The sequence below is a fragment of the Helianthus annuus genome, chromosome 12 (genome assembly GCF_002127325.2).
Source record: "Helianthus annuus cultivar XRQ/B chromosome 12, HanXRQr2.0-SUNRISE, whole genome shotgun sequence".
In the NCBI taxonomy this organism is placed as follows: Eukaryota; Viridiplantae; Streptophyta; class Magnoliopsida; order Asterales; family Asteraceae; genus Helianthus; species Helianthus annuus.
The window spans coordinates 12,597,000-12,610,119 of NC_035444.2; the positions used below are offsets into that span (position 1 = coordinate 12,597,000).

At 38.4% G+C, this 13,120-nt stretch overlaps 4 protein-coding genes across 4 annotated transcripts; 2 read left to right on the forward strand and 2 right to left on the reverse strand.

The window, feature by feature from the left end:
- Positions 1-2,828: 2,828 nt before the first annotated feature.
- Positions 2,829-3,683, reverse strand: LOC110892463 (DNA ligase 1-like). Its single transcript, XM_022139623.1, has one exon. It carries the CDS (start codon positions 3,681-3,683, stop codon positions 2,829-2,831), a length of 855 nt encoding a protein of 284 aa, XP_021995315.1.
- Positions 3,684-4,224: 541 nt separating this feature from the next.
- On the forward strand, positions 4,225-6,030 carry LOC110894140 (receptor-like protein kinase FERONIA). Its single transcript, XM_035981185.1, has 5 exons — positions 4,225-5,287; positions 5,427-5,587; positions 5,644-5,652; positions 5,772-5,924; positions 6,013-6,030. The coding sequence occupies exons 1-5, from the start codon at positions 4,267-4,269 to the stop codon at positions 6,028-6,030; spliced, it is 1,362 nt and encodes a 453-aa protein (XP_035837078.1). The 5' UTR covers positions 4,225-4,266.
- Positions 6,031-6,718: 688 nt separating this feature from the next.
- Positions 6,719-7,438, reverse strand: LOC110892462. Its single transcript, XM_022139622.1, has one exon. It carries the CDS (start codon positions 7,436-7,438, stop codon positions 6,719-6,721), a length of 720 nt encoding a protein of 239 aa, XP_021995314.1.
- A 592-nt stretch (positions 7,439-8,030) lies between these two features.
- On the forward strand, positions 8,031-8,928 carry LOC110892461 (cysteine-rich receptor-like protein kinase 8). Its single transcript, XM_022139621.1, has 3 exons — positions 8,031-8,223; positions 8,381-8,484; positions 8,602-8,928. Exons 1-3 carry the CDS (start codon positions 8,031-8,033, stop codon positions 8,926-8,928), a joined length of 624 nt encoding a protein of 207 aa, XP_021995313.1.
- The last annotated feature ends 4,192 nt before the right edge of the window (positions 8,929-13,120 follow it).

Genomic DNA, 13,120 nt, shown 5'->3' on the forward strand with positions numbered 1-13,120 from the left:
ACCTTGATTAATGAATGTTACGTGAACTTTGTGATTTTGTTGTTACATGTGATGTGTGTTACATGTATGAATATAATGGCCCGATCGCACAATGTATAGAGATTGTTAAACCGAACCGCACAACACCACTCGACCGCACAAGCCATTTGGGCTTTACACTTGCATGCGGATCATTAGGGAAGCCCAAGTGGGTTCGGCCCACTTCTCCTAGCCGAATAACACTTAGAATAATTGGTCACATTCACACAACTTGCTAAACACTCTGCACACAAGAAACCCTAGCATCTACTTCTTCTCTCCTTTGATCTTGACGGCAACAACACCCTCTCCACCGAAGATTATTCTTTGTTCGGATCAAAACCTTGTTGTTTCTCTAACCGGTTAGTATTTCTTGTTATGTATATGTTTCGGGTGATGTGTTATCATGTTGTTGATGATGTTATGATTACATGCTTAGGTAAAATCGATTAGAGTTGCATGATAATAAGCTAGAACCGATGAGATGTTACTATGTTGCTATGCTTTGTCATTGGATTGATTGTTAAATGAATGTAATTGGTTTGGTATAAATGTTAATCGAATCTGCATGATTTCTAATCGGATAGGATATGAGAATTGTTACTCAACGAGGTGGATGGACTAATTGATTTAATCGAATGTATGATAAAGGTTCAAGATTCATGCTGATATGCTTTAATGTGATGATTTCTGTTCTTGTTGTTCATATTAGGGTTCATATGAATTGCCTAGAGAATGCTTAGTTTGATCGATTGTGTGTTTCAAGTAAAGTTGGAAAAATTGTTAATTGATAGGATAAATAAAGAAACTAATTAACTGGACTAATGTGTGTAACTAAATTGCATGAAATCCGGGATTCTATATCAAACACACAAGCCCACTCGTACAAGGTCTCTTGGTCGCACAAGAGGCCCATTCGCACAAGGTGCATAACCGCACAAGCAAAATTTCCGGATGATTTAACCGATCGCACAAGGCACTTCATAATCGCACAAGATCGGACCGTACAAGACCTGATCCGATCACACCAGGGCCAGTCGTACAAGCGGTTCCCAATCGCACAAGATCCCCTGATCGCACAAGTTCCTTGGATCGCACATGATCTTTTGGGCCGCACTAGTTAATCCTGTCTGTTTGTTTGGGCTGAGGCCTTTATGTGAACTTTTAACTGTTGGGCCGGATGGTAATTTGGGTTGGGCTTGTCCGATCGTACAAGACCAGTCGTATCGCACAAGACTGTTATTTGTTTAATTTTTTGGGCCAATATGTTATGAATCGTTATGATAGCTGGGCCGGTTAGTCTGTATAGCACAAGATGGATTATTTACCTATACGTTGGGCCGGGTAGTGTTTTGGGCTTAGATATTGACATCGCACAAGGTGGTTGGGCTCGCACAAGCTCAATGGCCCAACCATCCGAGACACACAAGTATGATTATGATATGCTTTGACTTATAAACGTGCTATACGTGTTTGATATGGTTCATACGTGCATTACTTGATCAAAACCTAACTGGTATGATAACCCTGTTAGGACGTGTTGACCAACCTTAGTTCAAGAACCTTTTGTGTATCTGCCGAGTAACCCAAGGTGAGTTCACACAGCCAAGGCATGGGATTCCCGGGTTGGGAATTGGGTTGGAATGTTTGACATGGAATGAATTACTCGTACTTACGCAATCACTAGACTATAGACCATCGTCCTCAGGATAGTCAGGACACGTTACGTAAATCCTGCGTAACCCAGTAATTGCCAATTGTCTCCCGGGTCGGGAGGACACGTTACGTAAATCCTGCGTAACCCAATACCTTCTACTGTCTTCCGGGTCGGAAGGACACGCTGCGTAAATCCTGCGTAGCCCCCACGCGTACCACTGTCCTCGGGGAAGGGCACGTCACGTAAATCCTGCGTGACCCTGTACGTATTCCTGTTCTCGGTTTAAGAAGAACACATGGTCGGAAATAGTCTAGTAAGTACCATAATGGGAAGCCCCCATTGTTAAGGATAAATGTGAGAATCCCTCACCAATAGTATATACTCGTGTGGAAAGCCCCCACTAGATGAACTTACATATTACTGTTACGAACTTACTTTCTGTGAACTCGCTCAACTAGTTTGTTGATTATTTGCTGCATGCCTTGCAGGACCTTAGGTACTTAAGGAGCTTGCACAAGGAGGAGCAGGTCGTTGTGGGATAAAGATCATGAACGACATTTGAACTTATGACTATTTTGGGTTTACGTTACTATGCTTCCGCTACTTAAACAATGTTTGGTTTATGAACATCAATCATGTCGTGATGAATTACATTAACTACTTTTATTATTAATTGCTATGTTTGATATGATTGATGACTTGATCCTAGTCATGTCACGCCTCCAAGCGGTGGTACTCCGCGGGTGGATTTTGGGGGTGTGACACCATTGGCTAGCTTGTCAATGCTGATAATTAAGAGACTAACTTAACTCGATGTAGGATGACCTGGATGTTGATAACAACGGAAGTTTAACATCGGTGTTACTTCTATCATCGTAAGCATCATCATTGTAACTTGTATGAATGTGCGACTGTGTGTGTTTAATATGAATGTGTTTGCATGTACAGAGAATAGAGATGCATACAGATTTGGATATATTATTGAAATATCTTGGTAATACAAAAGTTCATAATATGGAGATATATATACTAAACAATGGAGGGATAACCGTTTCTTTAAGTTAACTGCCGACCCCATCTTTAACTTAATTAATTACTAACCTATGTTACATATAATAATAATAGTAATATTAATAAATTCCTAATGCTAAGTTTATATACTAATACCATCCCCTAAACTTAGCATTCGTAATGACTCGTCTCGTCTTCGTCGATGATAAAATGCCTTCTCTTTGAATTTATCATAATGCGTCCATAGGTCTGCCAAGAATTGTTTTGTGATGCCGAGTATAGTAATATTATTGTTCATTTCCCTTTTTGTTGCTGAAAGTCTTTGAACCGTCGTTAATGCCAATTCAGTGCCACTAAATCGTTCTGTCGCTAATCGGTTTTTTGTTGCTAATAATCGTTCTGTCGCTAATCTGTCTTCTGTCGCTGTCTTTCTTCTTTTGTCACTAACTGTCGTCGCTAAATCTGGATATCCTTTCTTTCTTTTTTGTTCCCGCGGTTTCTGCATCCTTCTTTTCTTCATTTTAACATCTGATGTCGATTGTAATTTCCTTTTTTTCGCTAGTATTCTTTTTTCTGTCGCTACAGCCATCTTTTCTTCGTCATTTTCTTCATCCTTTTGATGATCCTCTATTTCCAATCCTTTCATGTCTTCATCCTTCGTCCCTCTCTCGGCATCTCGGTTCTCTTTCTCTTTCGACCATTCCTGTTCTCGTTCCTTCTCGCTGTTCTTATGATCATCAAACATCTCCTTTTCTTTCATATCTTCATTACCGTGAGAATTAAACTCTCCCGTTTCTTTTTCCGTTGTTTCTACTTGTCTTTCTTCCGTCTCTCGTTCCAGTAACTCGATTTCGCGTTCTAATTTCATTAGAATCTCTCGCTTCATTCTTGCGAACATTCGTGATCGCGGTGTTGTGCGATCGGGGTTGAATTCGTCTCCGTCTTCGTATACTCTATTTTTGTTCTTCATCCGGTTGTGCCCGGGATAGTATACCATCGATCGATCTTCATCGATTTCCCACCGTGGCTCTGATACCACATGATAACAGCGGAAGTTTAACATCGGTGTTACTTCTATCATCGTAAGCATCATCATTGTAACTTGTATGAATGTGCGACTGTGTGTGTTTAATATGAATGTGTTTGCATGTACAGAGAATAGAGATGCATAGAGATTTGGATATTTTATTGAAATATCTTGGTAATACAAAAGTTCATAATATGGAGATATATATACTAAACAATGGAGGGATAACCGTTTCTTTAAGTTAACTGCCGACCCCATCTTTAACTTAATTAATTACTAACCTATGTTACATATAATAATAATAGTAATATTAATAAATTCCTAATGCTAAGTTTATATACTAATAGATGTAAGACTTTTTGGGCCAAAATCCTAACATCATGTTGCACTATTTGTGGAAAGTACAGTGATATCATAATTTCCTAGAAAGTTTGTTTCCAATCAATAAATTGACACCTAGACCAGGATATCAATAATCAATATGTATGTTTGACTATGATAAAGCTATACTATCTATTCTCTTTTCTTTCTTCATATCTATACCTCTATAATCATGTCTGCCCCTACCAGTTCATCCTCAGAGTCGCCACAGCTGTGCCACCAGTTTACGTTTTCTGAGATTCAGCTAGCAACCCAAAACCTTGATGAGTCATTGGTCATAGGCCGTGGGGGTTTTGGCAAGGTTTACAAAGGAACCATCATTAATGGCCCAAGTATTTCGACCGTTGCCATAAAGCGGCTGGATTCAACTTCTAATCAAGGAGCATCGGAATTTTGGGCAGAAGTAAATATGCTTTCTAACCTAAGGCATTGCCACTTGGTGTCTTTGATCGGTTATTGCAATGATGAAAAAGAAATGATACTTGTTTATGAATATATGTCACATGGAACCCTTGAAGACCATCTCCACAAACGCCAAACCCCGCTATCTTGGGTTCAAAGACTCAAAATATGCATAGGGGCTGCTCGTGGCTTAGAATATCTTCACACAGGTACGGGTATTAAGCATGGGGTTGTACATCGCGATGTTAAAAGTTCAAATATATTGTTAGATGACAGTTGGGAAGCTAAGATTTCAGATTTTGGATTGTCCAAAATATGTCCAAAAAACCGGCAGACCACTTATGTCAACACTGGCGTAAAAGGCACGTTTGGATATCTTGATCCCGATTACTTTTACACTGGTAAGCTGACCAGAAAATCCGATGTATATGCTTTTGGGGTGGTATTGTTTGAAGTCTTGTGTGGGAAACGGGCAGTAGATAGTAGAATTCATGAGGAGCATTGGGGTCTGGCAGTATGGGCTCAAGAATCCATTAAAGAAGGTAGGCTAAAGCAAATTGTTGATACTAGTATAAGGGGGTCAGTATCTCCTAAATGTTTAAAGGAGTTTGCACAGCTTGCAAAACAGTGCTTGCATAAAGATCCAAAACAGCGACCTACAATGGCCAAGGTTGTGATAGGCCTTGAGTCTACTCTGGCCTTACAAGAGAAAGCCAACAATATATTACAGCCTACCAGCATGAATTTTTTTGCTAGATTGGCACCGAAAGGAATATCAATATCTCTTCCAGGTTCAAGTTCTTAGTTTATCTCTTTCATTTTTCCAATGCGATAACGGTCATTTTAATTGGCAACAATGCCCTATTGTTTATTGTTGATATTATACCATTCTTATTACTAACAGCTTGGTATTTGTTGAACTTGTAATAGGAGGTAGAAGTTCAAATTCTTTGGAGTTGTACTTTAATACTGTTGTAGGTGAAAACCAGACACTACATCAGTTTGATCTTCTTACTTTGAATGTTGCAACTAAAGAATTCTCTAGAGCTAATAAAATTTCACAAGATGCATTTGATGAACCCTTGTATAAGGTATCCATTATTTTTTTTTACTTAAGTTTTTAATATATTTTTCCTTCACGATTTAGGAAAATTACGTAAGAATGGCAGGTAGACGGGCAACAAGCTGCGCCGCAACCCCTTTTTGAATATAATTACATATTTTCCGGTATATCATGTTGTATGCTCTAAATTCCAGCTTGGTTTCTCTTTTCAGGGAAAGCTGCAAAATGGCCAAAGTATAGCAGTCCTTTGTGCTCAGGGACATGAAAACATATTCATGAATGAAGCATCAATATTGGTAAAGCTTGAACATGAGAATGTGGCTAAGTTGCTTGGATATTGCATTGAAGGAATCAGTTTGTTCCTTGTCTATGACTTTGCACCTCATCACGCAAGCCTTGCTGACTTGATGTTTGGTATTGATTTTTTTTTCAATTTTAAATGTACATTTCAAGCTTGAGATCGCTGCATGATTCAACAGAAAGCAACAAGTGCTGATAGCCTTCTATTTTTTTAATCTCAAATTTACTATCACTCTAGTTTTTATTGATGGATTAAACCATGTCATAACCTCTGCTTTGTAATCTGTATTTTTAGGTCCGGAGCCGTACTCTTTCGAACTGGGATAAACAGTACAAAGTAATACTAGCTAGGTGTTGCTAGGGCACTTCTTTACCTTCATAGGGATGCTCCCGTCCCGTCCCGTCCGAGTCATACATTGTGATGTAGAACCTGGAAGCATTCTTTTGGATGAAAGTTTGAATCCCATATTGTCAAGTTTTTGGTATGCAAGATGTTTAGCAAGCATGGAGACGGATTGTGAGGTGTCCAAGACTTACTGGACCTGGTTAGTACTAAAGAACCACCATTTTTCATCCCATGCTCATATGTTGATTTAAGATTTTTTTTTAATAATTCAATTGCATCCAACAAGTTGTCGTTTATTGGAATTGCCCTTTTTGACACAATTGCTCTTTGATTCTCATATTGGAGAAACCTAATTTATGTTTGCCATCAGTAACCGACTAATCGCACAATGGAGGAAATTGACTTATCTGGGACTTTTGACCTAACCATACTAGATTTTTTTTTTTTTTTTTTTTGAAAAGTAAACTTCATTAGCAACGCCGAACCCGAAAACCGGGCCGAAACCAGAGACAATTACATATTCACAAATTTACACCAGTCCCTCCAATCTAAACTACCTTTCCTGGCTCTATGTTTAAACCAGAAAAAACTAACGACTCTAATCTCACTAAAGATCTCATCCACACTGCTCTTTTTCCCATTAAACCTCAAGTTATTCCTAGCTTTCCACAGAACCCAACACGTAGTGAGAATGATGCCGTGAACCACTTCTCTCTCCGTCTTCCCTTTGTCTCCCAGGTTGTGAATCTCTAATAAGTCTCTGAACGAAAAAACAAAAAAGTTTTGAATCCTGCACCAAAAGCTTATTTTCTCCCACACTCCCAAGGCTAACGGACATGCAGTAAAAATATGTGACACCAAATCAAGACCTTCGTTGCAGAAGTTACACATGTCATCGATTACCACCACTCCCCTTTTCCCGAGCGCTTCAACCGTAGGCACTCGGTTCATCTCTGCACGCCAAGCGAATAAGTTGCACTTTTTTGGAACCCATTTGCATTGATCCATAACAAAACGATTACTGAAGTCGCGCCTTGAAACCAAATGATATTTCACAGCCGCAACCGAGAAGTCGTTCGATCCACTGCCCAACCATGACCACCTATCGGGGTTGAGAGACAAAGAAGCCGAGGCCACTGCGGCCCCAAGATCCTGCCATTCAGCCCTCTCCACTGCAGAATCAGGGTCGCTTTTCCACAGCCACAAACCGTCTCCCTCGAGCCGATCACTCATGCTGCAGGTCTTCACCACCTCAAGACGGAAAAGAGCGGGAAACTTCTCCTTCCACGGGACATCGAACAGCCACGGATCCAGCCAAAATAAAATCTTATCCCCCTTACCAACTATACCTTTAAACAAGCATCGGATAGGAACACTATCGCTGAAAGGGCGATTGACAACCGAGACAATTTTGCTCCAGACTCCTCCTAACGCTTTTTTTTACTAGATGGATCCCCTAAATGAGTAGTGGTGGGTTCAAAATTCCGCAGACAACTGACTCCTTAGCAATGCTATGAATAAATGTTTTGTCATGACTACTAATAGATAAGGATGTATTATGGGACTTTTTACAGAATTTAGTACAAATTGAGATTCTTACTAGTGGTGATGTTGAAAATTGAAAAAATATTTTGTAGCATGTAGAGGTGATGTTGCATATTATGGTAGGTATCATGGAGCTACATCATCCTCTTCAGATGGGAGCATATTAACTGATTTTCTATATTGAAGAGAAGTTGCATTCCATTTAAATGCTTTTCGTATACGCCCATGTTTGTGTCTCCCTGCTCTCCTTTTGAAATTGTGGTAATTTGTATTGTTAATCATGGCTAATGATGGCACATGTGACAGGGGTTATATGGCACCCGAGTATGCGCTACATGGATATTTGTCAATCAAGACAGATGTCTATGGTTTTGGTATGTTGGTTGTGGAACTTATAGCTGGACGTAGAGTGAGCCTTTTAACTGGGGTTTGTTCTGGTTTAGAGAACCCTTATGAGTTCCATGAAATTGTAAGTATGATTATGGTACATTTTGTAAGGCAAAAATAATACAAGCATTCCTGAATTTTTAAATCAAACTGATCAGAAACACATAATTGACATGGATTTTAATGTCAATGTATAACAACTTGTTTTTTTTTAATAACATATATTTCTGTGTGACTTGTCAGTTTCACGGGAAAGGATTTTGGTTACTGATCATATGATTTTGGATCTTAGTTTTTTTACTTATTTGTGTTGGGAGATATCATATGGGCATGAAATGAAAAATGAAGTTTGTGAATGAAATGAAATGAAAAATGAAGTTTGTGAATTTGTTCAATTTTAAAACAGTAACATTATGGTAGGATTATAGCTGTTTCAATCTAACAGACATGATAAATTGATGTAGGTTGAGAGAAATTGGTTACAAGTAACACTTTCAAATGTAGTTGATCCCACAATTGATGTCGATTCAAGTTTTATGACAAGATTTTTGGAGATTGGGCTGTTGTGTGTTCAACAGGATCATGCGGATAGGCCAACAATGGAAGAAGTTGTTTCCATGCTGCTTGATAGCTCGTCTCTCACTCTCCCTATGGCAAAAATGGAAGAAAGGATTACAAGAGAGCGTTCAAATAGTGTTAGCAGTAGCAACACTGTTGACCATTCTGATCCTGATTACGATTATAATACTGGTCCAGATGAGGATTTTATATCAGAACTAGTCCCTCGATAGTGCATTTCTAAAATGTTTTACTACATAAAATTGTGTGTGCATTGCACTACCAAACTTCCTATTTTTAGGTAAAAAGAAGCTTGTGTTTTATTTCTATTTAATGTCAAAAGTGACCTAAAACTGGTTTATATCAGAACTAGTCTCTGACTGCTTACGTTTGTCCTCATCCGACTCGTCATCCGAACTATCACAAACCTCAACAATAGGATGACTCTGATTATTCATAGACTTTGAATAGTTGATTTCATCCGATTGACTTTGACTTGAGGATGCACCCTTAGTGAACCCTAGACCGGCTGTAAATTCAGCAAGATCTAAAGGAACGGTGGGTTCAAAATGTGGCATATTCTCGTCATCTGGCATTTTGGTGTAGTTGTGTCTAACCGGAGGAAGACAAGCCTGATAGCCGGTGCATTTTACATCACCTTTCTTCTTTTGAACATCGATGATATGATATGATCCAAAACATATCTCGAGTTGGAGCATAGTTATTAAAGGCGCATAGGCCTCGCCTGGGGCCTAGGCGCAAAAAAGCGAGGGCCTGAAAAAAGAAAAGCGCACCATGAAAAAAATGAAAAATATATTATGTATTAGAAAAATAATAATATTCTTCAAAAAAATAAACGAAAGCTATTATATAATATTTAATATCATATATTTTGTACAAAAAGTTCTAAAATATTTAGTGTACTGGTGTAGAAAAGTTGTTTGCCTTAGATAAAGATAGAAATCTAGCTAGAATTTTGCCGGAATTTAGAGAATTTGGCCAGAAAATATCGAAAATCTAGGAATCTCGTTGAAATCTACGCCCGAACCATCACCTGGAGAATTAAAGCGCAATTGCCTCAACTGAAAGCGCAATTGCCTCACCTCGCCTGGAAAATGGGCATAGGCGCAAGAGGCGATGGCTTTTAACAACTATGAGTTGGAGTAGTTGTCCAACTTGAGTTTGATAACATTATGTTCACTCGAGTTGGAGTAGCTCTCTTTGTTTCATCAATCATATTAATGTAGTTATTAATAATAATTTGCTTATTAAGAATGGTTTTCATAAGTTCAGAATTATCTTTCCTTAAGGTTTCAATTGTCGTTTTAAATTCATTTTCATTTTTTTTAAGAGTTGTGTTTGCCTCAGTGCACTATGTCAAATCTACAATCAAACTCTGATAATGTTTCTTGGTGTGATCAAATTTACCTTCTAGTTCTAAGCATTTACCTTTTAAAACCATACATTCAACACACTTAGACAAGATAGGTTTATTGAAACTTACCTGACTGGATTGGCAATCCAAACGAGCCATGAAGGCAACACGGAAAGTAGAAGATCCAACTTCTGAAAGATGCTTGGAAAAATCATTAGATGAGCCTTCAATTTTCTGTTCCAAAGTTGCTCCCTTGCTACCCGTTGATTCAGTTTCAGCAATCGCATCATCTACCTCACTATCAACATCTACTCTCAGCTTAGCTTCAGATCTTTTTATTTGTAGCTAGTAATTAGTTTTGATGTATGGTTTTCGATTTTTGTTTAAAAGAATTAAGTTAATGATTAGTTTAATTTTGTGTAAGTTGACCAAAGTTAAAAGGCATCCTCCTGTCGTTTGACTTAGTCTGTCTGATCCAAACGATATACCAACTAATTACAATATATATATATATATATATATAATATACCAAATGTTGATGCAGATTTTGTGTCCGATGCTTGTCGAATAGATTAGTTATTATTTTACGCTGAATTTGTAATAGTTAGTGAAACGGTCTATCGAACGTGTATAGACCCGCTCGTTTGAAGTGGTCAAACGAGAGGGTTATTCGGTTGACCGTGTGTGTTTGCAAGACAAGGGGTGTGACTATAAATAGAAAACCCTTGCCATTTGCAACATAAGAGAGTTAGAGGAGGTTTGAGACCTCACCGGGAGAGATCACCACTTGGTCTCTCCCCGGATGTATACTCCTTTGGTATTAGTTCGGTTATCATGTAATCGGGCCGACTTGTAATGTTTTACTACCGGATTAATACAAGGTTGTTTGTTTATCATCTCTAATCTCTTCCGTCTATGAACATAATCATGAAAATCACGGTTTCGGTCCCGAAACCCGGACCTACAAGTGGTATCAGAGCCGTGGCTCTTTACCTTGTTAAAAACCGGGTTTGTTCAAGTCTTGGTGTGTTTGGACACTTGGTTTAGCTCCCGTTTTTAGTGATTTTCTGGGATTTCTTGGCATAAAAACGTGTTCTAAACCAGCCGGGAGTGTTAAAAAGCGGGTTGGGTAACTTACAACTTGTTTTTACTAAATTTGGTGATTTCCGGCCAAATTCCGGTGTGTTCCGGTGACCGGACTTTCTGGATAAGATTTGCCATTTTGGGCATATTTTATTTGAAAATCAAAGTTGGTGAAAAGTTGGGTCAGAACATCCTTCTGCCGAAAGTTGGTTCACCAACCAATCACCTTTCTCACCAACCTGTCACCTTTTTATCTGTAAGTCCCGTTTAACCGGATCTTTCAATGATATCAACCAATCTTGTGAGAGTGCGGAATCCAATCACAAGATGATTCAAGATAAATCGAAAAATATGAAAATCAAAGAACACAATACCGAATAATCTTTAAACTTGCACACGATTCTATTACTATCAATTAGCAAAATCGTCTGGTACAAGCTTGCAACCAATCGTCTCTCTCTCTAGAGGAAATCTGTAATTGTGAAAATCCAACCCTAAAACAAGTTAGAAACTTGTTTATATACTAACTTAAGCCCAAGTCCCTACATGGGCTCCCCTTGGGCCTGCTTGGCCCACATGGCCTAAAGCTTGGCCCAAGTGACCTGTAAAGGTCCAAAACCTAATATAAACTAACCCGGTAAAGCCCAGTTCATAACCATAGTCCGTTGTATTAATTTGATGCGTCAGTCTCACACTTTAGGGCCTAACAATCTCCCCCTAGACTGATGCTATCAAATTATCTTCATAACTTGAACTCAGCAACGTCTTCAATGAAATCTATGGTTGTCACTATGCTGCAGATGTTGTGGAAGTTCTTGACTTCTGAACTCTCAGCACTGGGTCTCTTTCTTCAGCTCTTGTGGTTAGTTTCATATCAGGATCACGATCAGCGTTTGCTTGAAAATATCTTTGTCAAAAAGAATGTGAGAGGAGGATTCTCAGCAGCTCTTTTCTTCTTCAGTCTTTGTCTTTCAAGCAGGTTCACGGTACTTCTTTAAATGCACTTTCATTGTCAGACGGCGTTTCGTATCCGGTTCTTCTGACTCAGGTACATCTTGTTGTTGTGATGCTTTGGGCTTCTTCAGCAACAAACAGCATCTCAATCTTCATCAACCCCTGTCCTTGATTGAAATCAAGTTCTGCACATGCTCACAAACTCATAAGCAAACATTTCTTATGCAACAGGGAGAGTACCACATGAACACTAGGTACATCAAATTTCACAATTTAAATTCTTTCAATTTTTTGATGATCAGTCAAACCTTCAAGAACGGTTATATTTTTTAATTTTAGAAAAACAAGACACTATTTTTGGATTTTGAATTTTTCTATTTTTTTTTAATTTTTAATTTTTAAGAACTAAAAAAAAATAAAAACTCAAAATATAAATAACTACCATAATATACAATTACAATTGCAAATGGGATCAAAATTTGTTCTCAGGCAGACTAAGGAACACTTTTCAGTACGAGCCTAATCAAACTGGTCTATGCGATTGCCAATATGTTTGTCCACTTAAACTTTAACGCTCAACTTTTAATTTTCAACTTCGTGATATGCTTAATGTGATATTATACTATTATACCCGTGTGTCCCATTCCAAGGCATACCCCCACGATCAAGGTAAGCACAACGATTCATCGTAGCAGGTGAGTATACTGATGTCATCCTTTAAGATATCCTGACTGTGCAGTCTGCATATAATCTGTTTTATCATGTTTTAATTTCTTAACAATGAACACCCAAATAAATACTAATCAAATCCCGGAAATATAAACAGCACACTCTATCATGCAAGTATCTTCCCTACCACATATTTCACAAGTCCAATCCAGATTTCTGAAATCTTAACTGGGAATAGGTTGAGAAGAGAACAGAATAGATCTTAAGTAGAGATGGTATAATATACAGATCAAATGAGTTTTTCTCAGTTTGATATAGGTTTATTGGGGTTTCTTTTGGGCACT